The sequence below is a fragment of the Amphiura filiformis genome, chromosome 17, assembly GCF_039555335.1.
Source record: "Amphiura filiformis chromosome 17, Afil_fr2py, whole genome shotgun sequence".
In the NCBI taxonomy this organism is placed as follows: Eukaryota; Metazoa; Echinodermata; class Ophiuroidea; order Amphilepidida; family Amphiuridae; genus Amphiura; species Amphiura filiformis.
The window spans coordinates 13,653,726-13,678,212 of record NC_092644.1 but is presented as its reverse complement, the minus strand read 5'-3'; the positions used below and the strand labels follow the sequence as shown (position 1 = coordinate 13,678,212).

At 37.0% G+C, this 24,487-nt stretch overlaps 1 protein-coding gene across 1 annotated transcript in view; it reads left to right on the top strand.

The window, feature by feature from the left end:
• The window catches only part of LOC140136962 (uncharacterized), a 90,147-nt gene extending 67,157 nt beyond the window's left edge, over positions 1–22,990 (top strand). The window contains exons 3-5 of the mRNA XM_072158626.1: positions 3,654–3,793; positions 8,121–8,393; positions 22,650–22,990. Coding sequence (XP_072014727.1) covers positions 3,654–3,793; positions 8,121–8,393; positions 22,650–22,990 — 754 coding nt within the window. The remainder of the gene's footprint in view (positions 1–3,653; positions 3,794–8,120; positions 8,394–22,649) is intronic.
• Positions 22,991–24,487: the final 1,497 nt, after the last annotated feature.

Below are 24,487 nucleotides of genomic sequence, written 5' to 3'. Positions count from 1 at the left end.
GGGGGGACCTCGGGCACCCCCAGGATGGGTCACAATTTTTTTTGTAAGCCAATGAAAAGGCCCTATACTTTAATAAACTAACATACCCTGCAAAAATCAAGGCTTTAGGTACTGTATTGGTGACAAAATCAGACATTCTTAATAAAACAATGTGAAATATTAGTCGAACGAGTATGTGATATTCATCATATATGGCATATGGAATGGTCATAACACATCAAAGGGTCAACCTCAGTTATGATAGACAGAGTGACACACATTGGCAACATAGTTGCTGGAATTATTAGCAATTTTCGCCTAGAATTAAAGAGGAAGCCCCACCAGAGATAACCTTTTCACTGATTAATTTGATAACCAGGCAGGTTTGGTTCATCCCAGAAGAACAGTTTTGGCGGGACTTCCTCTTTAAAAGGGGATGTATCTGACCAGGGACTACTCTCACATCCCTGATCTGACAGTGAAAACTACCATTTAGTTAAAAAGAAGTGCAAACCATTCTTACGGAAATATTACAATATGACTAAGTGTCAGGGGTAAGACAAAGGTTGCATATCATGGAGTCATTGACCATGTTGGATACATGTTAACATTGATGATGTATATAGGAAGGAAGGATCAGTCTATCATGGTTTCAGGGTGATTGGGAGTATACTGTGTACGCCTAGTGGTTAAGGTTAGGGCAAACCCGGTGTACACCTAAAACTTCGTCAAGCTATTTTGGTTTCAGGGAGATCCAAAGAGAATTGACCCAAAAGAGTATCAACTCAAAATTTGCCTGTATGTAACTAATTTTGGGTTTTGTTGTGGTAAAATTGTTTTAATAGCATTAAATGGTGGGTTACATAAAGGTCATGAAAATGTTTTGTACGAAAACACACTACAAGAACATTTTTATAATGTTGTCAAAATGTTACTTGTAAAATATTTTTTAGAATATGTTTTGTATGAAAACATACTACAACATTTTTGAAATGTTGTCAAAATGTTATCGAAAAACATTTTTTGAAATGTTAATTGTCAAAATGTTATTGCAAAACATTTTTTGTCAAATATTTTGTTATCAAAAAAGGTTTTTGAATGTTATGAAATTTTTTTACACCCTTTAGATAACCAGACATTTAAGTGTTTTCTGGCAACCTTTTCTAAACTTCTGCTAACATTTTCTGGCAGCCTTTTCTAAACTTCTGCGAATATTGTTGAAAACAGGTTTTTTGTTTGCAGGGACATTGGTTTGTGTGCTCATGAAGGGCAAATAGTGTACCTCTGTTATTTATCGGCAAGAGTCCAAAACCAAATGATCATTTTTGCATCTTCAAGATTGAGCATTATACAAAGGTTTGCACATGCAGGGATTATAATTTGCTTCACCTCAAGTTTGGTTGTTTCTGCATGGTAAAAAAAGGGAAAAGCATCTATGGATGCGTCTATCTGCCTAGCGTCTGTTATTATACTGGCTTTGAAGTCTATCATTTGTATGGAAATCATTCATCAGTGCTTTAATATACACAATTGTGTATGTATTAAAAGGCTACAATAGTACAAATATTGTCTTTAATTATGCAAAAATTCTATTAAGTAAACATCCTATAGATATATTGTGATTCCAATATAGAGCATTAGCTCATAAAAATAATAGTTATCATGGTCTTCAGATTGACATTTTTGCTGTGAGTGACTATCGCAAAAAACACATCAATATTACCATAATTTAGTTTACTTAAAACATGGCAGGTCTGATGGCAGAAGGCTCTTTTCCAACTTTTTCAGCAGTGGCGGCGCCAGGAATTTTTTTTCTGGGGGGCATTGAGGCGGGCACTCCAACTTTGGTGGTGACGCGTATGTAGGGCTGTTAAGACCCCTTTTTCAGCATCGCTGTCCCCAAAGACCCCATATTTTTTACGAACACATGCTCTGTCACCCGAAGACCCCCTATTTTTCCATTTGATCTGTCACCCAAAGACCCTTACAAGTTCAATTTGAACAGCAACTTTCATTTATCACTGATTTGCCTGAAATGTGTTTAAAATTACTTTTTGATGTGGAGGCCCAATTTCATAAGACTTTTAGTGAAGTAGCAGAGGCATACAAAAACTTCAGTCCCATGGAACTGCCGAGTATGGGAGGGGTGGACTGAGTGGCTGAAATGTGCTCAAAAATACTTGTTTTTTGCGTATTAAAGTCAATATAGTGGCATGAAGCCCAGAGCTCCCACCACAGGCACTTTGAAATGTCTGGTGCATGTCAAGTAAAAGGTCCACAAAAAGCTTGGGTGTTTTGCCCCTCCTCACACCCTCACCCTCCCTCTGTTTGCCACCATGCACAGTAATTTCAGCCTCAAAGACACTCAACAATACTTTGTCAAGCATTAGAATCCAGCTCACTACTTCCAAAGATCCTAAGGGACCGTTCACAAACACTTGTAAGGGAGGGCCTGATGCAAAAAAATTCATCGCAAACATTTTTCCCCCCCTTTACAGACCTCAAAATTTCAGGGCTCCCTTTTTGACATGAAAATTATGGGTCAACCTAATAGAAAAGCATATAAACTCAATTTTCCTAGGAAAATTTGTGGTCATTTTTTTTGGGTCCCCCCCCTAGGAGGGTCAAAAAATTTCAGGGCCCCCTTTTTGCATCAGGCCCCCCTAACAAGTGTTTATGAATGGTCCCAAAAAATAAAGGATCTTTGGTATTTCACACCATATAATTACCACCATACCTATATGCTTATACTTATACTAGACAAAAAATGAAGAAAGCCATTTTGATAAGAGGCCCAATTATAAGGAAAAGATAGATCTGAAAGTGCCAACTTTGCACTTAACGAATTTAATAAATTAGGATTCCATTAAATAGATGTTTATTCTCAACACATACTCCAACCAGGGTTGCCACCAATTTTCAGTCAGAATTGCGGGTCAAATTGTCTAAAATTTGCCCAATTTTTCTCCTGACAATTGGTTTATGTAGGATACAAAACTATACTGAAAGTCACAAGGACCAATGTTGAAGAGTTGCTCAAATTGTTTTCTTAACCATGGTTTCCATTGAGCATGAAATGGTCAAAAGCCACCCAATTGGGCTACCAAATCATGGGTTTGGCAACCTTGACAGCATCAACTTTTCATGCCAATGGGAGGGAGCGTGCCACTTGGTGCATTGTAGTTATTGTTCTTCACCTATTTATTGATGAGCACTTGAGGTTATTAAAATGACCTACAAAAATATCAATTTACTGATCATAGATTATTAATTGTCATTGAGATTTATTTATGAAGGCAAAATATTATGTTATTGGTGTCATATTTTATGATATTTTTTTAACTTTCTGGATTTTCCCTTATACATTCCATCTTCATTGCTTCATCTCACTTTTCTGTCTATTCTTTAGTTTTGTTCCTTCGTTTCCTCATGCCTGCATTCATCATGTTTATCAGTATCAAGTAATCATTAAACAGTATGCTACAACTATATTTATAAATACGTATTTATAAATATGCAATTGATCACATCCGCGCTGCCATAACAACTTGTGGACAGGAATTCTGGAAGTGACCTTTGACACAGTGGTCTTCCTTTTGAGAGTGTACAGTGGTTTTTAGAAAGGAATAAGGAAAAGTTCTAAATTTTGCATTGTTTTCTTTTTCTTTTTGCAGTTATGGTAATTGTCAATGCCAGACAGGAGTAGGAGGACCAAAATGTGACCAGTGCCTAGTTGGATATCATAGCTTCACAAAAAGAGGTTGCAAACAGTGTGATTGTATGGATATTGCTACAAAATGCCACAGTGCCATCAGTAAGTTAAACTATATGGTTAAGTTGGCTGGGTACATCTGGGGTGGGGTGAGAGGGGACATTTTGACCAGTGCCTATAATATTTTTCACCCTGGTGTGGCAGTGACGCCAATGCGTTGAGGCACCCTAAACACCCTAAATGTTTAGGCTGCTTTTCAAAAGTTGATTATCGCGGATGGTGTACTGGAGTGACCCCGGGCTATTGGGATGTGCACTTTAATAAGGCTCTTGCAGGTGTGTAAATGAGTGATAGGAAAGTAAAACAGACTAGTGGTGAACCCCCAGTGACTCCAGAACCAGGGGGCCCACCCCCCTCCCCAATAATTTTGGTGGCTATGGAAAAGTACCATTGACCCCACTCCCAATAATTTGGGCCAGGCACCATTAGGCAGACCCCCAATATTTAACATCTTCTGGAGCCTCTGCCCCCACATGTAATAAGTTAATCTACCAAAAAAAGCGTTGACAACGTAAAGAAATCAGCAAGTTTAAAAAACCCACCTCGGCTCACTTTTTTGAAACTTGGTCCCATTTGTAAAAGGTACTGATTTAAACTTTATCATATTTACATCAATTTAAAACATTTCCAGAAGTGTTATGTATCTTTAATGTGCAGATGCGATATTAATTTGTAAGCTTTCTGGAGCGACCTGAACGGTTATTATCTTGTTCTTGCATGATAAGCCAATATCTTTTTGTGTTTTGTTTTATAATATCATGATTAATGATTGAATTAAACAAATAACAAGTAGGCTTGTTTGTAATCTTGTTGGAAACGCTGTATTCTGTTGAAATAAAATAAAAACACTGATTTGCTGTTGGTGTTCAAATGGGACCAAGTTTCAAAAAGTGAGCCGAGGTGGTTTTTTTTAAACTTGCTGATTTCTTTACGTTGTCAACGTTTTTTTGGTAGATTTCTTTTCTTTTTATGAATGTAGCCAAGCAGCTCCAAGCTTGGAAAGTCAGGTTATGAAGTGCACCATAAAAAAAAAAAAACGAAAAATGGATGTTTGAAGTTGCCATTCTTGATTCATGACAATGAATAATTAAACAAAACTTTATCAGTCGTTTATTTTTAAAACTTGCTCGTCACGCGTGACTGTAATGTTCAGAGGCGTACACAATGATCAGTAAACATTTTAATATACTTTAATTATTCAAGGCTACGTAAATATGTAAATAAAATGTAAATATGAACAACACACACCCAATGTTGACAATGCCAGAGAGACACACATAGAGTAAATCCGATTTAGGCCTACTTCATGTCGCAACTGGTAAATGCGCATATATTTAAGCCTATACTACGGAAGCGTCTAAATGCCCCAGATAATCGTGTTTTAATGTTGGTGGTTCTTTGTAGCCCTGCCTGGGCATATCCAATTCGCGGTTTGTGGTTCTTTGTAGCCCTTCGGGGCAACCTAGTTGAATATTCCTATTAAGCGTCGGTTGTCGGCGATCTTTTCGTGGTTTGTGGTTTTCATCAAGCCCTGCACTCTATCGGGAGCTAATTTATAGTTTAAGCTTGTTGAATATCCATATTTCGTGGTTTGTGGATCTTTGAAGCCCTGTGGGGCAATCTAGTTGCATATCCAAATTTCGCGGTTTGTGGTTCTTTATAGCCCTGCGGGGGCAATCTAGTTGGTATCAATATTAGCGGCAGTTGTTGTTGATCTTTCGCGGTTTGTGGTTCTTTATAATCGAATAATCGATAGGCCTGCGGGCAATCTAATTGGATATCCCAATTTGGGGTTTGTGGCTCTTTGTAGCCCAGCGGGCAATATAGTTGAATATCGTGGTTTTAATTTCCCTCATCAAGCCCTGCCCTCTATCGGGAGCTAGTTTATAGTCTAAGCTTGTTGGATATCCGTATTCGTGGTTCCAAATTTCGCGGTTTGTGGTTCTTTATAGCCCTGTGGGGCAATCTACTTGGATATCAATATTGAGCGGCAGTTGTTGGCGATCTTTCGCGGTTTGTGGTCTTAATTTGTTGGATATCCATATAATCGATATGCCTGCGGGCAATCTGGCTGGATATCCAAATTTCGCGGTTTGTAGTTCTTTGTAGCCCTCAAGTGGGCAATCTAGTTGGATACCCCTATTAGCGGCGGTTGTCGGCGATCTTTCGCGCTTTTTGATTTTAAGTCCCCTAATTAAGTCCTGCCCTTTAGCCCTGTGGGGAAATCTAGTTGGATATCAATATTCAGCGGCAGTTGTTGGCGATCTTTCGCGGTTTGTGATTTTCATTTATAATATTTATATCAAATATAATTTCAGTCTGAGCTGTGAACAGAGACACTGATAAATAAATAATAAATAATAAATAAATTTCGGTGTTTTAAATGACGAAGATGCCATGATAGTCAGGCATGGTGATAGCATCTGGATGGTGAAAGTAGGCCCAAGGCCTAGGCCTAAATGTGAATAAAAAATGTTTGTTTGATGAAAAAAATAATAATATCACAATAGCAATGGATGTTCGAAATGGTGTTATTCTTGATTTACGACAATAAATTGATTAATAAAACATTAAAAAAAAAAGTGGTGGGAAGTTTGAACTTGAGCAAAAATTCATAAATGGATTAGAAGTCCATGGCCTTAACCACTTCGCCACGGGGCGTCCCGTTATTACGATGTGTGAAAGTGGAGTATTTATTAATATGAATATATGCTGTGGTCGGAAAGAATAAAAGAATTGTGAAAAACTTGATTTTTTGGCGAATGGGGTCCAGAATTTGTATGTAGGGTATCCAGGAAAATGCCTGGGTATATTTGAAAGTGAATCTGAAAAATTAGTGCGACAGTGACAGCCATGTATGGCTGTAGCAGTGTCGAAAGATTGTGGTTATCAGTATGATTAGCTATGATTTGCCACTAATTTTGGCTATGAAATACTGCGTGAAATAAAGCAAGAATGTTTGTTTATTATCAAACAATCGGATTGACTGTAAGATTCGTGTAACTTTTTGAAATAAAGAGTTATTAAAATATGACACTTTTGACAGTAAATACGATTTAGCATGGTTTTAGATATATTTTGTACCCAGCGAAAAATATCATAGAACAATAGCGTTTTGTTCCGTGTAAATATAGTCTCGCTGTGCATCTGTTTATTCTTCTTTATCAGTCGTTTTTTTTAAAACTTGCTGGTCAAGCTACCGCGTGACTCTAATTTAGGGGATTCTGCCCCCAATTGCTGAATGAAATAGGCCTACATACTAATAATTTGAGAATGCTGTAAATGCTGTAAATAAAGATATTAACTACTTAAAGCCGTAACGGGCTAGGCGCAACCCCCATGCTAATCCGAAAAAAATTAAAGCTTTTTTCTGTAAAAATTAAATGTCGCTATTAATAAAAGGTTTACAAAAGAGGATATCTGCGCTTATGTTATTGGCTATTGAATACATAAAATGAGACAAGATAAGATTGATGACTTGACATTTTGTAAATCTGGCTTAGAAAACCAGAAGCAGATGTTAAAATCTGTCTTTCAATGAAATTCAGATGGAGAGGGTATTTTAATAGAAGGTATAAGAAGAGGTGACCTTTAAAATAGATAATAATATCATCATGTCCTCTTGAGCATGTTCTTATCAATATTATTTGCTGAAAAACAACACTTTTCATATTGTATTTTATTTCTTCTCTAAGTCCAAAATACTCTTTGCACTATGTTGTGATTTTGTTCGACATGTTTGATGCATTATAGTCAGGTCCACCATAGATTTTCGAAAATGCTGACCCCCACCCCCTCAAAAAAAAATCCCTTGTATGCGCAAAGTGGACTTTACACGGTAAAAGTGACAAACCTTTCCCCCTAAAAATTAAAAACATGAAAAAGTGGTCCCTTGCTATTGATATTTCTTTTCAAAAAGAAATCCTCCATAAGTTATCTTTTTATGGTAAAAATTTACTGTTTAAAGACGACTTTTGGAGGATTTCTTTTTTGGCTATAGGGTGCAATTGTGCAACTGCACCCTTACCCCCTGCCTACTGGCCTGTGTTTAGTCAGGGTGCAAAGTGAAGGATTCTTAAATACAGTGGCACCGGGCATGAAGGTACAATGTAGTAGATATAGCACCCCCTCACAATTTCTGATATCTGCACAAATACACTTGGTTATGATCAAGTTAATTTTTGGTTTTAAAATGGTTCTCTGCTTGGAGGGGTTGCAAGATCAATCTAGGGAGCACTGAATTGGTAGATTTGGCACCTCCATGATGGCATTTATGACACATGCCCTCTCTTGCCCCCAGCTACTGTGTTGCATGCTGCGAATGCAGGCATAAAGATGACAAAAAAAATTTCATTTTCCTCTTTCACAGTGTCTTCACAGACCAAAGCAGTACAAAGAATGTGCAACCAGTGTATTCAGCGAACCTCATGGTCATACATGTGTAATCAGATGTGCAAACCAAGCCAGTATCTCCACCAAGATGGATCATGCCGCTCGTGCCAATGCAAATCAACAGAGGATGCTCTCAGTAAACTACTAGATTCAAGACAATGTAATATATTCACCGGACAATGTTTGTTATTAACGCCATGTAGTAAAAAGAACAGGGGTACCAGGTCAGCCACAAATTGTAGTTTACAACGTAAGTATCTTAACCCTATTAAACCGAACCAAACATCAAAAAACCTCAATTCACAAAGCATATGCACATGCGGGTATCCACGTGATGCGATTGCATCATCATGCTAACAGTCATATGGCCATGGAAAGCTTGGCCTGCCACGCTAGACCCCCGTGGCAAGGTAGGCCAGTGCCCTGGTGTGGCACCCAAGAAATTTTTTTTTCTCTCCTTCTTTCTTAAAACTTTCCTTCTTCCTCCCCAAAAATGAAGCTGGGGCATTAATTTAAGAAGTCATTAGGCTGCAGCCACAAAAATTTCACTTAAAATTAATATTTTATTGTAAGACTAGTCTTTAATTGTTGTCTAACAGGTATCCAGAAGTCAAAATTGACAAATGTCCCCTAATTGAACAAGCATTATTTAATATTTGAGGGGATTTTTAAAAACTGAAGGTTTAAAAAAAAAAAATTAATAAAAAAAAATTAATAATCCGACCGTCCTACCCAAATTTCCCATTTTTCCACTTGAGGGCAACACAACAATATTTTTTTTTTGCCTCATGCAAAATGTGCCAATTTACTTCGGAGACATTTTCCAAACTGACATGGGGCCTAAAGTATCAATCAAGGACCATTTGTACTCAACTTCAGACATTTTCCGGACTGACATGGGGCCTAAAATATCAATTAAGGGCTATTCTCATCTAAAATTTTTCCTGTTGCAGTTACTCTAGTGGTGCATCTTTCCATTCTCAGATGTAATTTCACAGTTGACTATACTCTGCAGCAGACATCAAAAAGTCTAACCTATTATAATAGACTCTGCAACAAAGTGCGGCTCTGTTGATTGCTGTGACAAAAATGCCAGAGTAAATAAAGTCCCTGTGACTGCTCTGTTCTATGTTTCAAGAATGGAATTGACATATCAAAAGCAAGTATGAATTTGGGTCAAAGTGAATACGACCTGTGCTCTTGTCATTCATTCCACTTTCCCTAAGTAGTTTTTTCATCTATTTAGAGTGTCTTAATTGGGGGGGGTGATGAAATAATAATTATTATTATTTAAAAGCATTTGACAGAATTTAGGTGGACAGGTACATAAGAGGGTGGGGGAGGGTGCTTAGACAGAACACTGATGTACGGGCACTTCAACAAATAGGGGAGGGTGCTAATAAGATTCGATGTGGTAGTGGAAAAAAGTCATGCTACATTAAAGTGGAGTGTATTCAATTTGACACTTTTGAAAGCAACCCAAGGCAGGGTCTTGGCTAGGATTTGACAAGCGCCCGTCATTTTCACCAAAACTGCCTGTCCAAAATTTGACCCTGAAAACAAAAAGCGAAACCAGTGCCCCTTCTTGGAGCCCAGTCAGTTCAAATAGCTGTTGCTCTAGCCTTGATTTGTTTGTGTGGTCTTGTTTGTTCCACAGAACTTATTCAAGCATTACTTGTAGAATTTAGCAGGTCGCAGCAATTGATTTTGCCTGTCCCAGAAGCAAACTGCTCATCCAAAATGATGGGTGGATGGCCGGGGGTACTCAGTACAAATGACCATACGGGACGTGCCGCAAATATGGGTAGCATTTTCAGCCTCTTGGTATATCAATGACCCCTTTTTCAAAGCATATTTTGGTATATGAATGGGTCCTTTTTTCAAAATGTTCTCAATTTTTTCGGAAAATAGCCCAATTTTTCCTTAATCTAGCGAAAATTTTCAAAATTTCCCCAAAATTTTGGGAAAATTTGTAAAAACTAAGACAATTTGGGTTAAATTCGGCCGAAAATTTTGACTTTTGGTATATCAATGGGTCCAAATTTCTTGAAAATTTGGTATATTTATGGGTCCACTTTCAAATTCTCAGCGGCACGTCCCTACCAAAACCAAACTTGAGTACCCCCCCCCCCGGGTGGATGGGTGGTTAGCTAACACCCTGATATAGATGGTAATTTTATTTCAACATTTGACAGAATTTGATTGTACAGCTTTATTGAAAAGGGGGTGCATAGGCAGTTGTCACTTGAAAACAAACCAAAGTTGTCACTTGAAAACTGCTGAAGAGGGTGCTTATCAAGGTTGGATTGGTTTTGGGAAAAAAGGTATATTTATGCTGACATGCCCAAGATCGCGAGGGCAGTGGTAGTGGAACCTTAGGGCAGAACCATCAACGTTTGAATGTGGCTGTGATAGGACCTAGAAAAAAATCAATCTTGAAGCAATAATCGAGTTATATAATGAATATTTCAAACGCAAAACATGATAGCAAAGGTTGCCTTGTGTACGTTTTTATCAATATTGTTATTTTATGCAAAGAGATAAATAGGAAGGAAATAAAGTGAATACAGCAGGTATTCACAACTGGCAGCATGCACCACTTACAGTGGTACAGTGCGGCATTCCAAACAGCGCACAGCAGCTAGCAAGGGAAGAAAAGATGCATTTTTACCTTCATTAATCAAGAAACCATATTCAAGGAGAGACATATGAAGCCATATAAAAATGCTAAAATACAAAAGTTTCTGGGGGTACTACCCCCTGGATCTTCACCGGGGAGTTGCTCATGGACCCCACAAAGGCCATAAGCGAACCCATGGACCCCACTACCTGTTCGTCAATCTCCTCTGCCCTCATGGATATAATGGCACTTTAGAATTGTCTACATTTTAAATTGACACTTTAAGGAATTTAGTTGAGGACCCCTGGAATACAGTACTAAAAGCTTATGTCCAATCAAAAAACAAACAAAAACAATATATGATATAAAATAAACCTATCAATAACAATATTAATAAAAAATAAACAAGGCATCCTTTTGAACGCCAGTAGGTTTGTAAATGAACAGCAGAAGCCGCAGACAATATTTATTTTCTAGGAAGGAGCTGTTGTATATAGTTCTAAGAATAGTTTTCAAGAGAAATGTATTTTAAGTATTATTCCACAAAATGTTTTGGACAAAAGCACACCTGAATTATGTTTCCTTGAAAAGCTTTCAAAATTTATCAAATTAAGTGCAGAAGGAGAATGTGAAAACAACATGAAACTCATAACACAATTTGTGATTATAAAGCCACTAAAAACTTATTTAAAGCTGTTGTTGCAACAATTTCAAGTTATTTGTTGCAATAATTTCAAGTTATTTACTGTGTTAGAGCTGAAACCTTTGGAAAGTCATAAGGTTTTGAGTTACCCTCAAAGTGTTTTCAGAAGATTTAGTTCCTTTGATTTAACCAGAACTTGAAAACCTCATAAAATTGACCGTTATCTGAGTTTCTTAAGACCAGGAAATAAAAAAGCATGACAGACTTTTAAGTAGGGTCAGTCATCAGGATTTTTTTCTTCTTCTTTTTCTGAAAAGCTAAAATGACCTAAAAATATCACTGAAAGCTTGGAAAATGTAGCAACATTACTGAATGTATGACTGCATTTAAAATCTATACCCCCTGTGTGAGAGATTAAGGTAGGGGGTGTTTGGATTTCAACTGGAATATCCCATAAAGATTCACCATTGGCTGCACCAATAATCAAATCTTAAATACATATAGTATTGAATTGTCCTTTGATTCTATGAAAGAAGGGAATCTGCTCTAACAAGTGCATACCCAGAGAAGATACATTACACTTCCCACAATGCATTTCTTCCATTTCAATTTTCTGTACTGATTTGCTATCTAGTGCAACATGGGTTGATAGTGACCTGAATGAACAGAGCACATCCAGATCTTGCAAAATATGTCTATTTCTTGAATATCAACCCATGCTTAGCCAGTCTATTCTCAACATGAAAAGCGAAGGGAATAAATGTATTGGGAGTGACATTTGCTGTAATGAGGTGATGTGTCATATTGCAAAGGATTCTGGGAAGGGTATATGGCACATATACCAAATGACAATGCAATGATGATATTGGACAGAAGCCAGTGAGCATGAAATCGAGGAAGCAACGAGCTGAAACTCTCCGCTCTAGACTCGGCTTGATACATAGAAGAACCGGTGTGTTTGATGGACCAATCACATGGCTCATTGCAGCTCGGAATGAATGATTGCAAACAAAAGTTAAAACAATTGGTGAGATTATTAAAAAAAAGCAAATAATGATAAGCAGATGAGCGGTACATGACAGTGTATGGAACATCAATTCTGGTGTTTACATTGTGCTACAATAGAGGTTATCCGTGTTCTATAAGCTGTATATCCTATCAGCGACGACTGCTATGCCTTGTTTAGGATTTTCAAAAGAAGTACCTGCATGTGCAACCATGACTGCTTCAAAATAGCCAGTCAAAGTAATGCAAATAACTCCGAGGTCGTGCATTGAATTGGTTTGAATGAGGAATACTACGGGAACCAGCGCCTTTTGTTAGAAGTCACACATGAGTAACATGAATAACCTCTATAATCCACAACTTTATGGCCCAAATTTCTTGTTAGTTTTAATTATTGTCCTTCCATTTCTGTTCATGCTTTTTTTTTCAAAATAATAATTTTCTTACTAAAAATCGAGATGTATAAAACAACTTCAAAGTGATTTAAAAATCCTAACATTACAAATATCACAAAATACCACCCCATGAATTGACTAGGCTACTAACTATCTTGATCAGATTGCAAAATAACACAAACACAGATACACATGAAAACATTGGCCAGGCAACGTTCAAACTCATGGCTTGCTATATCTGGTCTTGTCCTCTGCAGCCGAGGGGTCAGTGGTTTAAAACTGGGGCAGAGAAAATGTGCATTCTCTTCATCTTCTTTCTGCCTCCTTCCTTCTTTCCTTCCCTTCACCAAAAAGCTGAAATAACATTAGGGTTATCTTTTTTGGATAAAAATTTAATTTTACAACATAATTTTTTTGTGCACAGAGATAAATGATCAGTCAATGGCATAACCAGAGGGAAGTGCTGGAGGTGACCGAGTGCCCCTCTTCCCCATTCAGGACAAAAAAAATCACAGAAAATCCAGTTCAAAATTGTCCTATTAGGGCCAAAATTGCCCAATTTTTTTCAAATTCTTGCCCCTCAGAATTTCACTTCCCCCCTGCCATTTCCCCCAGAGAAAATATTCAGTGCTCTGCTAGAACTAGCTCTAGTTCCTCGGCTGGGATCGAGGCGCGTAGCGCCGAGTGGATTTTGTAATGTCAGAGAGGGGTTTTCATGGTCCCATATACAGGCACTGAACAAGTGCTATGCTCTGCCACTGTATTATGCAGGTGTGTGATCAGACTGTCATGTTTCTTTAAAGTGGAACATTTGTTCCTATAGCAATTTGTTATGTGTAGAAAATTTAGTCTGAAATAGTTTCATGAATATTTTATGCCATTGGATTGCATAATTTGATTGCTCAGTGCCAGAAGTAGGTAAGTGCAATAGCTGCCATGTGTAGTTGCTATGTGTAGATGAGTACAATATACTGTGTGTAAATTGCCAAATGTTCATGTGGCAGCTATTACATTTGCCCACTTCTGGCACTGAGCAGTTGATTCCTAGCCTTCAAAATGCCTTCAGTGATATGCAAACTAACCTAACTACTCTGATAACTGACTCTGATGGCTTCCTTTTGTAGTCTGATGACATTTCAAAGTATTTTGTCAAGGTTCTAGTTCCATAGTCAATGCCATCTTCAAGCCACTTAGCTAAACAAGCATATGATTTGGTTGCAACAGCTTGCAAACGCTTGCAAACATTTGAAAAAAAAACCCACATTATTGTGACTATTTAAAGTTTCAATTCAAACAAACTGAATTTTGACAAAATTTACTGAATAATAATAATAATATTTTTGATTTTTATGGACAATAATTAATAATAGTCGCCAGTATGCTTAAAATATCATAAGTCAATATGGAGGGGGAGAGGGTGGGGAGGATGATAACCCCAAATTTAGTTGGTGACCTATTCTGGGGAGTGCCAAAGGGGGACACCTGGAATTATTGGGAGGCTGAAGGGTATTCAAACCCCTACACCAAAATTATGGGGGGGTATTGAGCTTCTGTTACCCCCCTTGTTGTAGTTGAAATATATTGATAATTTTCTTAATCTGAACGTTTTCCATTGAAAGTGGCTGCAAAAGGCCAATGTCCCTTTAATCTATTCAGTGTACCAACTACCATCCTTGAGGCCTGTTGAATTTGTATTTCTAAAGATTTCTTCTGGGGACAACATTCTCACAGCTTTTAATATTCAGTCAAAAAACTCAACTATAAAATGAAAATGTCAAAAAAAATTCTTGCTATACTGTATAGGCTTATAGAGTTCCCCTTCAAGCAATTTAACCATATCAAATTGTTGCTATTTAGATTTGAGACTAGTGACTGATACATAATATATCAGGAAATAGTACAAGGAAACCATACAAAGCAAGGCCTTGTAGTGATGAAATGAAGATAAAATAGCTATACAATAGATCATATGTTTAAATAATTTTCATTTTGAGTTTGTATTCATTTCAATAATTTAAGCCATATTTTTTTAAAAATAAATGCATTAAATTCAATTTAGGGCAATTTTGAGGTTGTCCTGTCAGCGCCCGTCACCTTGATTCCATAGTGGCTTTGTTGGGAGAATCGACAAGTAAATATAATTTTTTGGGCAACATCAGGATAGTAAAAGGAAAAGGCACATGACAAAGCCAGGGGTAACTTCCCCCTTCCCCATGTTCAGTTTGCCATTGCTAGAAATTTTAGAAATAATTATCAATGCGATTTAAAATATAGAAAAAAAAACATGATGTCAAACATTTATGTCAACCATTCCAATTATGGGGAAACCTGTGTAAGTTTTCTAATTAAAAACAGAAGGAACAGGGTCTGTAATATCATGAAAACTTATTACATCACTATATCTGTGTCATGCTTGATAAACACTATAAGTCATAACTGATTTCAATTTGAGCCCAAATCATGCTAAATTCATCTCTATTTTTTTTTCTTTTTAAATTTTAGTTTGAAAGTATTTATCCACAACACAAAGGTGCAATGTGTAGTTTAAAGGGGCATTTCGTGATCCACAGCCTCATCCCCTCACTTTTCTCAAAAAAGTTGAGATTTTTATATCACTGGAAACCTCTGGCTACATAATGTTTATGTACAAAATATTTCTTGCAGATTAATTCGTTTTGCAAAGATATCGTGAAATTTGAATTTCGTTCTGGTGCACCAGAACGAAATTACAACGCATTGTCTATGGAGCAGTGTAATACACATAATCATGCATAACTCGCAAACGCAAAATCGGAATCAACTGAAATTTTGGGAATAGGCTTTTTTCGTGGATATGTACTGAAAAATGTCATAAAAAGAGGATGCTAGGATCACGAAATCCTCCTTTAATAATTCAAAACTTATATTCTTGATTAAGTTCATCAGGACTGTAGTATTCCATTAATTAAAGATTTCTTCTTTGCAAGTCCAATTGAAACACTTACTGTATGGGACGTTTCAAGAGCTAAGGTCTGCTCTTTTCATCAGCCAGATGATGCACTGATCTGCTTGGGTTGCCAGTTGACTTCTTGTTGGTATTGATTGAAGTAGCACTGTCATCACCAGAAATCAATACATCATAAAGGTGGCTTAATTTGAATGTGCCATCAACTCTGTTCATAGATTGGGTGCCCCGCCTCCGGATCCAAATGGATTCCTTGAAAAGAGCAGACCTTAGCTCTTGAAACGTCCCATACAGTAAGTGTTTCAATTGGACTTGCAAAGAAGAAATCTTTAATTAATCAAAACTTATAGTTTAATAGTAGCATGAACCATGAGCTACAATCAAGGAATCTAATGGTGACACACTCTGGAATACTAAATGTTGATGAAAGCAATTTTGACATTGGGGTCTTCAGGCACCCCATCATTGATTGAGGGAGAATGGGGGAAGGAAATGGGAAAGGGGAAGGTTTGTTCTTCTCATCAAACATAGTTATACTAATCTTACCAAACTAGCAGAGCAGCAATGTAGACTCCCAACAACATATTAGGCCACTAACAGTCAATTTTGAGTTTCCCCGTCACATAATTTCTGAAAACAAGTGAGGTAACTTTTTCATTATTCATTATTTTTCTGCCTTTCATTATATGACCAACACGCATGTAAAATGTGTTGTTAATTGTTATTTACCGCTCACTCACTTGAAGATGGATGTTTAGCCCAAATGAGATTCAAAAGTATATTAACCCTATTCTATTTCGTGCCATACATATGGAAAAGTTTTCCCATGAAAGTCTCTTTAAATAAATTATACTCGACTCCAGTGTGTGCACGCTGTGTGTACAGAGGCGTTCGAGGTCAATGCACAATGCATACATTACCACACAACACGCTAAAGCAGGGCTGTACGGAAGAGGGTATGGTTTTTCCTACAGCCCCGGTACGACGGCACTTTGTAACCAATCAGATTCCTTTTTAGAGAGTAAAATCTGGTAAAGTATATCTAGGAAATACAGTTTGAGACAAGTCAATCGGACTTTCTTTAATCAAGTGAGGGCCGTCTATAGCATGCTACTTTAATGACACGGGGTGCATGTCAGTGTATTTCGCCGTAAATCGAGTGAGATTTTGGGAATACCTTGCTGTGTTTAGTGCTCCTGTACGACGAGGTCTTTCATCAGATTTCCTTGAAAATCGGGGGAAGTAAAGTTTAATACATGAGACAATTAAGAGTGAGCCAAAAAATTAAAGACTTTCCCTTCATAATAATTGAAGTTGAAAGAGAAAAAAGACAATTTTCTCCCATTGCTTAACTGTGGGACCCCTTTTATTTGAGCAAAAGAGACTACTTTTCCATATGGGCACGAAATAGCTTAATATGCATGTAAAAAAATTATTTACACAAATGAGGTCTTATCTTTGGAACAGTTTTGATATTTTTCAAATTTTTGATATATAACAGTCCTCGAAGTAAATTATATAAATCTAATGTTATATTCTTAAAGTGTATGTAGCAGGGAGGAAAAGCCGGACGGTCAATTGAAAATTTTGACCTTTCATATTGAAGATATGGATTTTTTTCCCAAAAAGACCTAATTTTTTTGGTGTTTTGGGAAAAAAATCCATATCTTCAATCTGAAGGTCAAAATTTTCAATTGATCGTCGATTTTCATCCCACCTACATACACTTTAAGTATAAATCATCAGATTTCTAAAGTTTACTTCAAGTACTGTTAAATATCAAAAATATCAATTTTAATGATTTGCCATAAAATGTGTATTAAATTGCGAATTTCAAAAATCAAAATTATTTGATATCAGAATGACATTCTTCGTATTCAGAATGCAATTCGATATGTCTGATGTGCTCTGATGTCCCAAAATAAATACTGTCCAACGTTCATACCCCAGCCCTTAAGACAATTGGTGTTTTTGGAAACCTGTACTGCTAAACATCACAAATCCAAAATAAATTCAACACCGTCCCTTTGGTTTACAAGTTAGCACACTTCAAAATTTGTACATGTATCTTAACGAATCCTAAACACTTATACTAGAGTCCGAAGTTTACCGTTTTCTAAAATCCATTTTCTGTGTTGTAATCCGTGTTCTAAAATTTGTAAATCCGTGTTTCATGAATAAAGCTTAAAATGTATAAACAATGATATAATGTCAAAATAAGGTGTTCAATATCGCGAATATTCGCGATCAATATGCTCTGTTTGGAATATTCTCACGATAATAGGCTGACTGTTACGATGTTTGGAGGAATATAGGGGTGCCTTGGTAAAATACCTTTATTTCAGTATTATTAAACAGTATTTTTATCATAAAAATTGACATACACAACTCATGATTGTTTTTAACATTTATTTCTCTTATCTTTTAACAATTTTTGTCACATACAAAAAATGTCATTTTCCGTGTTGTACCTCTGATTCCGTGATTTTCTTGCATTTTCCGTAAAACGGAAAACTTCGGACTCTATTTATACCCCCATCCTAAACACCATGTTTAGCTTGTGTTTATATTATATGTTTAGATATCAAACATTAACTTGTATATAACCTAAACACAAGCTAAACAGTGGTGTTTAGCTTGTGTTTAGGTTAAATACAGGTTGATGTAGGCCCCCCTAATTGTTATTATTATCTATACATGTAACTTTTCAGAAAAAAAGTTTCATATTTTGGCACCTATTCTCCTACACATCACAAATCCAGTGCGCAAAAATTCTTGAGCCAAATTCGCAACATACCCCCTCTGCCCGGTTCACCTTTTCAGGTAGGAAATGAAACAAAATTTGTCAGACGGTGACTGACCAGATTTTGTCAGAGTGGTGTCAGATCAGTCCACCATGCATGTGATTTTCCAGCTACAACAACAAATCTGAATTCACTGGCAACAAGAGATAATGCAGCAAGAGTTGACAAACCAGGGGAGGTACTCACAAGTTTGGTTTGGTACTGGGGACCCATCAGTTATCACCAAAAAATGGGATCCATTTCTATACCCAAAGCCCAGAGATTGGGGCAAAATGTAAAAAAAATTTTATAAAGATTTTGGGTAAATTATGAAAAAAATTGGGTAAATCTCCAGATAAATGAGAAAATTGTTGAAAAAAATTACCCATCTATGAACTACTTTTCACATCTCTTATACCAGTTTGAAAATGGGAGCCATTATAGTGTCACATCCCCGTATAGCATTTTATACTGAGACCCCCCTGCGTTGATAACCTTTATTTTGTTTGGACAGCGCGGGTCTAATGGCTTTCAGTCAGTTAGTGCCCAGAGAAGATTATCTTACACTTCCCAGAATGCATTTCTTCCATTTCAATTTCCTGTACTGATTTGCTATAGTGCAAAATGGGTCGATAGTGACAAAATGTACCACAATGAACAGAGCACATCCAAAACTTTCAAAATGTGTTCGTTTCTTGACTATCCACCCATGTTTAGCCAGTTTATCCTCAATATGAAAACAAAGGGAACCTGTAGGCCTACAAATGTAACGGGAGTGTCATTTGATGTAATGAGGTGACATATGATGTTGCAAAGGATTATGGGAAGGGTAAGACGTCTTCTCTGGTTAGTGCCATTGAACGGACGGTGAAATACATTTATATGCTAAGCAATACATGCATGTGTACATATCTGTAGACATGGATCCGGGTGTATGTTTTTATTCCTGCGACATTTATTTACATATCATGCATTACTCTTATGGGAAAATGGCAATTAAGAGAAAGCAACTTGATAAATTGATATGTTTTAAAGGACAGAAGGGATAATCAGTAGCTAAAATGCAACAACATTTAGATTTTGGCATTTTTTAATAAGTATAAAATATGCTAATAAACCCTGCCAGTGGCAAAGCAAAATCTGGTATTTAGCATGAAGATAAAACTAACTAAATGCTTTTATTCTGGCCAAATTGAAGCTATAGTTCATATTCAAACACCAAGGCCCATAAGATGACCAAAAAATACTCGCTTTGGGGGTATGAGGTCCTGGGCTTGATTCCCTGCAATGGATAACTTGCTAGGGTATGAACCTGGAAAAACATCTGTAGATTAAAATCAGACTTCTGCTCTCTCCACGGTGCATTTACAGTTGGGTAAATGACCCATGAGATAACTCCGTCATTTGGAGGGGATGTTTAAGCCGTCGTCTCGTGTACAGAAGAGCCATATACTGTACTGGCCATGTAGCTCACAGTAACATTTTGAAAAGAGTAGGTTGTTAAACCCTGACTGTTCCCAACCCGTATCTGCGTTCAAATACACTCCACAAGCTTCTTACAAGGCTTTCTTGTTTTCATGTCCCTGTGTTGGACATCCTTATTTGGAGATTACGCAGTAGCTAACAGATGCAGATTCTTTGGTTACCCAGGGGTTTACTCGAACAAATCAAATGAAATAAAAAAAAAAAACTTCTCCAGTTATTTTGCTTTACGTTTGTGAAAACCTCGAAATGCATGTAATTAGGCTTATTTGTTTAAAGGGGGTCAGTTTGAAATATTATCTAACATTAATTCATAATTACTTAGAAATATCTGTGAATAATGTCAAAAAATATTTTGTTTGCTGGGCTTCTATTCATTAGGAAAGCATTTCAGTGCTCCTTTATCAGTGTTGCAATTGTATCTTTTCTCAGCAGGAAATGTAACATTGAGTCATTTGAATTTGATATTATTAAAAAGAGATGACACAAATGCCATCTGTAGAAATATATAGTATCATATATCATCTATAGCAACCCCTGTATCGAAAGATTTAGTTACGATACCAATTACCAACTGCAAGTACAATTTGTGTACTCAGATTTAGAAATTGAACAAAAAATGGCCCAATTTTTGGAAAGGTTTCAAATAATTTGATTTACAATAATTATTGGACTTTGTGGTTCTTTAGAGGTATGTGTGTGACCAGATGAACAGCCTCATCCCCTATGTTTCCTCATCAATTTTGGTATCAGAAGAATGCTCATAGAGCATCATTACCCCAGTCAAATGTAACACCTGACCCAAGATATATTTCATTTTGATATGTGAACAAAAAAAATGATATAAGATGGTAACCACAACCGGACATACCATAAAAGGCCCATTCTCTGATAAAGTGTTCAAGTTTGGTCTCAGGCCAGGAATGACAAAATGCCAACCTCAAAGAATTCATGAAAATCATCCAGAATCGTAACCTTTAATAGTTTCAGAACACAAAACAATGCATGGGTGATTTTTCAACAATACCTCATTTTGAGCAATATTACTTGAGCGTATTGGGGGTAGCGTATCTGTGGTAACGTATCTGTGAAGCCCTTTCCCACCTTTGTCTTAATCGTGCAAGTGTAAAAATTTACCGACTTAATACCCATACTTGATCAGTCATCACCCAATGTACTAAAGTCTGGTATGGTATTTTGCTTCATTTATCACAGCGTTTTTTCTGAGGGGAGTAGAATTTAGGTAATGTATCTGTGACGACATGAACGTAACGTCAGGACTTTTTGCCATTAATAGACCTGATTTTTTAAAACTTTGAAACCATTGTGTTATGTACCACACATATAATATAACTATGGAGCCTGCTTGACCCATCACACGTGAGAACATTCATCTAGCCAATTATTTTCATAGATTGTTAGCCATTAGAAATATGGTAACGTATCTGTGAACAATATTGGCGACATACTCTCAAAGACCTGTTGAAAAAATTTAATAACCTGTGTTGTGATGTTTTATACTTTATAATTAGGGCATGATACCAGCTAATGAAAAGTACCTATAATCCATAAATATGCACGCATGTTTAGTGAGCAGGGACACATTATACGGAACACACCTTGGCTGACGACATGGAGAAAAACAATGGATATGCATAATCAGCTTTATTGTTTTATACTTTCTAGGCATGTTACAACCTCTAGCCCCACACAGTTTAGAAAGCAACTCCTAAGTATAAGTTATATTAATAAAAGTTATTTCTTTCTGACGAAAACAAGTCTGAATACGACTTGAAACTATGGGCGACACAGATTTGGCATTTTGAACACTTTATCGGAGAATGTGCCAATAGTGAGGTGTTATTCAAGGTTTTGCTTCTCATACCAAACCACTGGAGCAATTTTTGCAAACAGATTGTTTTAAAGCTAGGCCTTCATGGCTATGCCACTGTTCAGCATGTTCAGGACAAACATTTGCTGCTTTATCATCATCCAGTTAACATTCATTTGTAGTCAAAGTGGAAGTGAGATCACATGTTGAAATGTGTGCCAGCTCATTTTAACATTCATGTGGTGTTCATTTGTAACCAAACCATGCATGATGTATCATGCATGTATTTTTGCAGTGACAGACTTAGTTGTCAAGTTGAATTATTTATTAATTGATTTCCTAGATCGAACATGAAAAATATAAGGACTGTTTAAGGGCTCGGATAGCGACGTTTTCACCCGTGTTTTCACATATGTTTTGTGGGACCTGAGAGCACATCAGACATAACGCTTTGTATTTTGAATAAGAGAAATGTCCTGATGATATCATAACCGGTACACATATTTTGCGTTGAAGATATGGATTTTCCCCCAAACACCAAAAAATGTAGGTCTTTTGGGGAAAAATATGTATATCTTCAATATATGAAAGGTCAAAATTTTCAATTCATGTTTGGCGTTTCATCCCAGCTACATACACATATCATTAGATTTAAAAAGTTTACAAATTTTTATAAATTTCCATAAAATGTGTATTATATCGCAATATTCAAATTATTTGATATCATCAGGATAAATTGTGTAATAGATGTCAACTTTTCTACACTAATCACATTTTTCTTTACTTTTTCCATTTGTATGCAGATTATACAGAATCAACCACCACATCAAAGAACTGGGAGGATAAATCAATAGACAGTTACTTAATAGCAGGTGCCGTGTCCTGCTTCCTTATGCTTATTTTATGCGTTATTATTGTCATATACATCGTAAGAAGAAAGCGAAGATATAGACGGACACCTATGCCTCTATGGACGATAGAGCTCAAGCGCGAAGACACGTGTAGGTCTTCGTTTACAGACTATAGCGATGTGGATGTTATGTATTTAGATGATTCCTATCTTATGGATTCGCCGTCAGAACTATTTTCAGCATCAACTGATAGTATTAATGAGAGAATAGGAGGCTATCATACCCTCAGCTAGTGAGGGGGGATGGGAAGGGGTTTGTAGGGGTGGGGAGTGGGAGGGGTATAAAGTGTGAAACAGATTACAGCAGAGATTACGTCAATTGATTCCTAGTGGCTTGTATCGTGTGTGCCGGCTGTTCATCTGGATGTTGGATATAGATGTTCTCAATATAGGCGATGATTTTCATCCTGAAGGAATGGCATATACAGAAAGGATAACCAAAGTCTACAGTATAGGCAGTTGACATGGAGGGATAGTCCAGTATAAGAAGACAACTAGAGGTCTGGTCAGGTGGTCACTAGTCTCAAAACTAGTTAGACTCGAGCCTATAAAACCCTACCGCTAGTCCAGAGTGCCTGTCAAGATGACAGTCTTAACCCCCAGCCTAGAATAGAGCTAGCAATGGACTTGTGACTAAATTAAGGCCATATCCTGCCTCATTCATATGGTCTTGTATTACCTCATACACGACAGTTCAAATATCTCACTCATTATTTCTCTTGGTCGGGCTGGCGTCACAAAAGGGAAATAGCCTTGTAAAACCTGTGCGCATGTGCAGTTCCCTTTCTCGAGCTGGTTGCTATGCGCACGCTTTGTGCAAAGGGGACGAAGGGGACAATGTTCCCGGATGTCTGACCGAGTGAATGGCTAAATGTGATCATCCAGTGTAGCATTCACATGGCAAACAAAGCTCTGCGTAAGTCGCTCATTAACAGGGCGCTCGCGTCAATCTGAACAAGGGACTGCTGTTCTTCTCTGAAACCCAGTGTAGTTAACCGCTTGTTTAGGGTTAAAATTCCAGCGCTATATTTGAGGTTAGCTTGAGGTTAATGTTTGAAGAGTGGTCCAAAAATACCTGGCAGTAAATATTGGTGTGGTATAACATTCCATTGTATAATATCGGACATTTTCATTCTGACGTGTCATTTCTGTATGGATTTGTGATGTGTTGACATGAAATCTTTGAGTCCCTGAAATTAAATTTCAAACACGTTCAAAGATATGTAGCGGTCCTTTGGATTTTCATAGTGCAGCGTGTTTGGTAAAAACCTATCAGAATAATGATAATAATAATGATATGCAGTAGAAAAAAAAAAACACTGTGATTTATATTGCACTGTGAACAGGCATAAACCCACAAGCCTCAGCACACTTTACAGGAATTTGCTGACTACTGTGGTCCAAGACACATCATATACACCAATTGGCATCATTCAGGAATGCAACTCTATATAATATGTCTCTTCTCAAGTTGAGAGTAACGCTATGTTGGATTTTGCAGTGGCAAATTCGAATCAGTGTGTTTGCGCACTTGCGTCACTAGCGTACGGACAAATTGGCCTTATACGTATGTGTATGCGCTCTGTTGGATTAGCGCACACGATTCAAATCTGCCACTGCAAAATTCAACATGGTGTTACTCTCAACTTGAGATGAGACAGACTGTTATAGTATATATAATATTATAATATATGTGACCATCCACAACGAACCCATTGTACAATCGCCAAT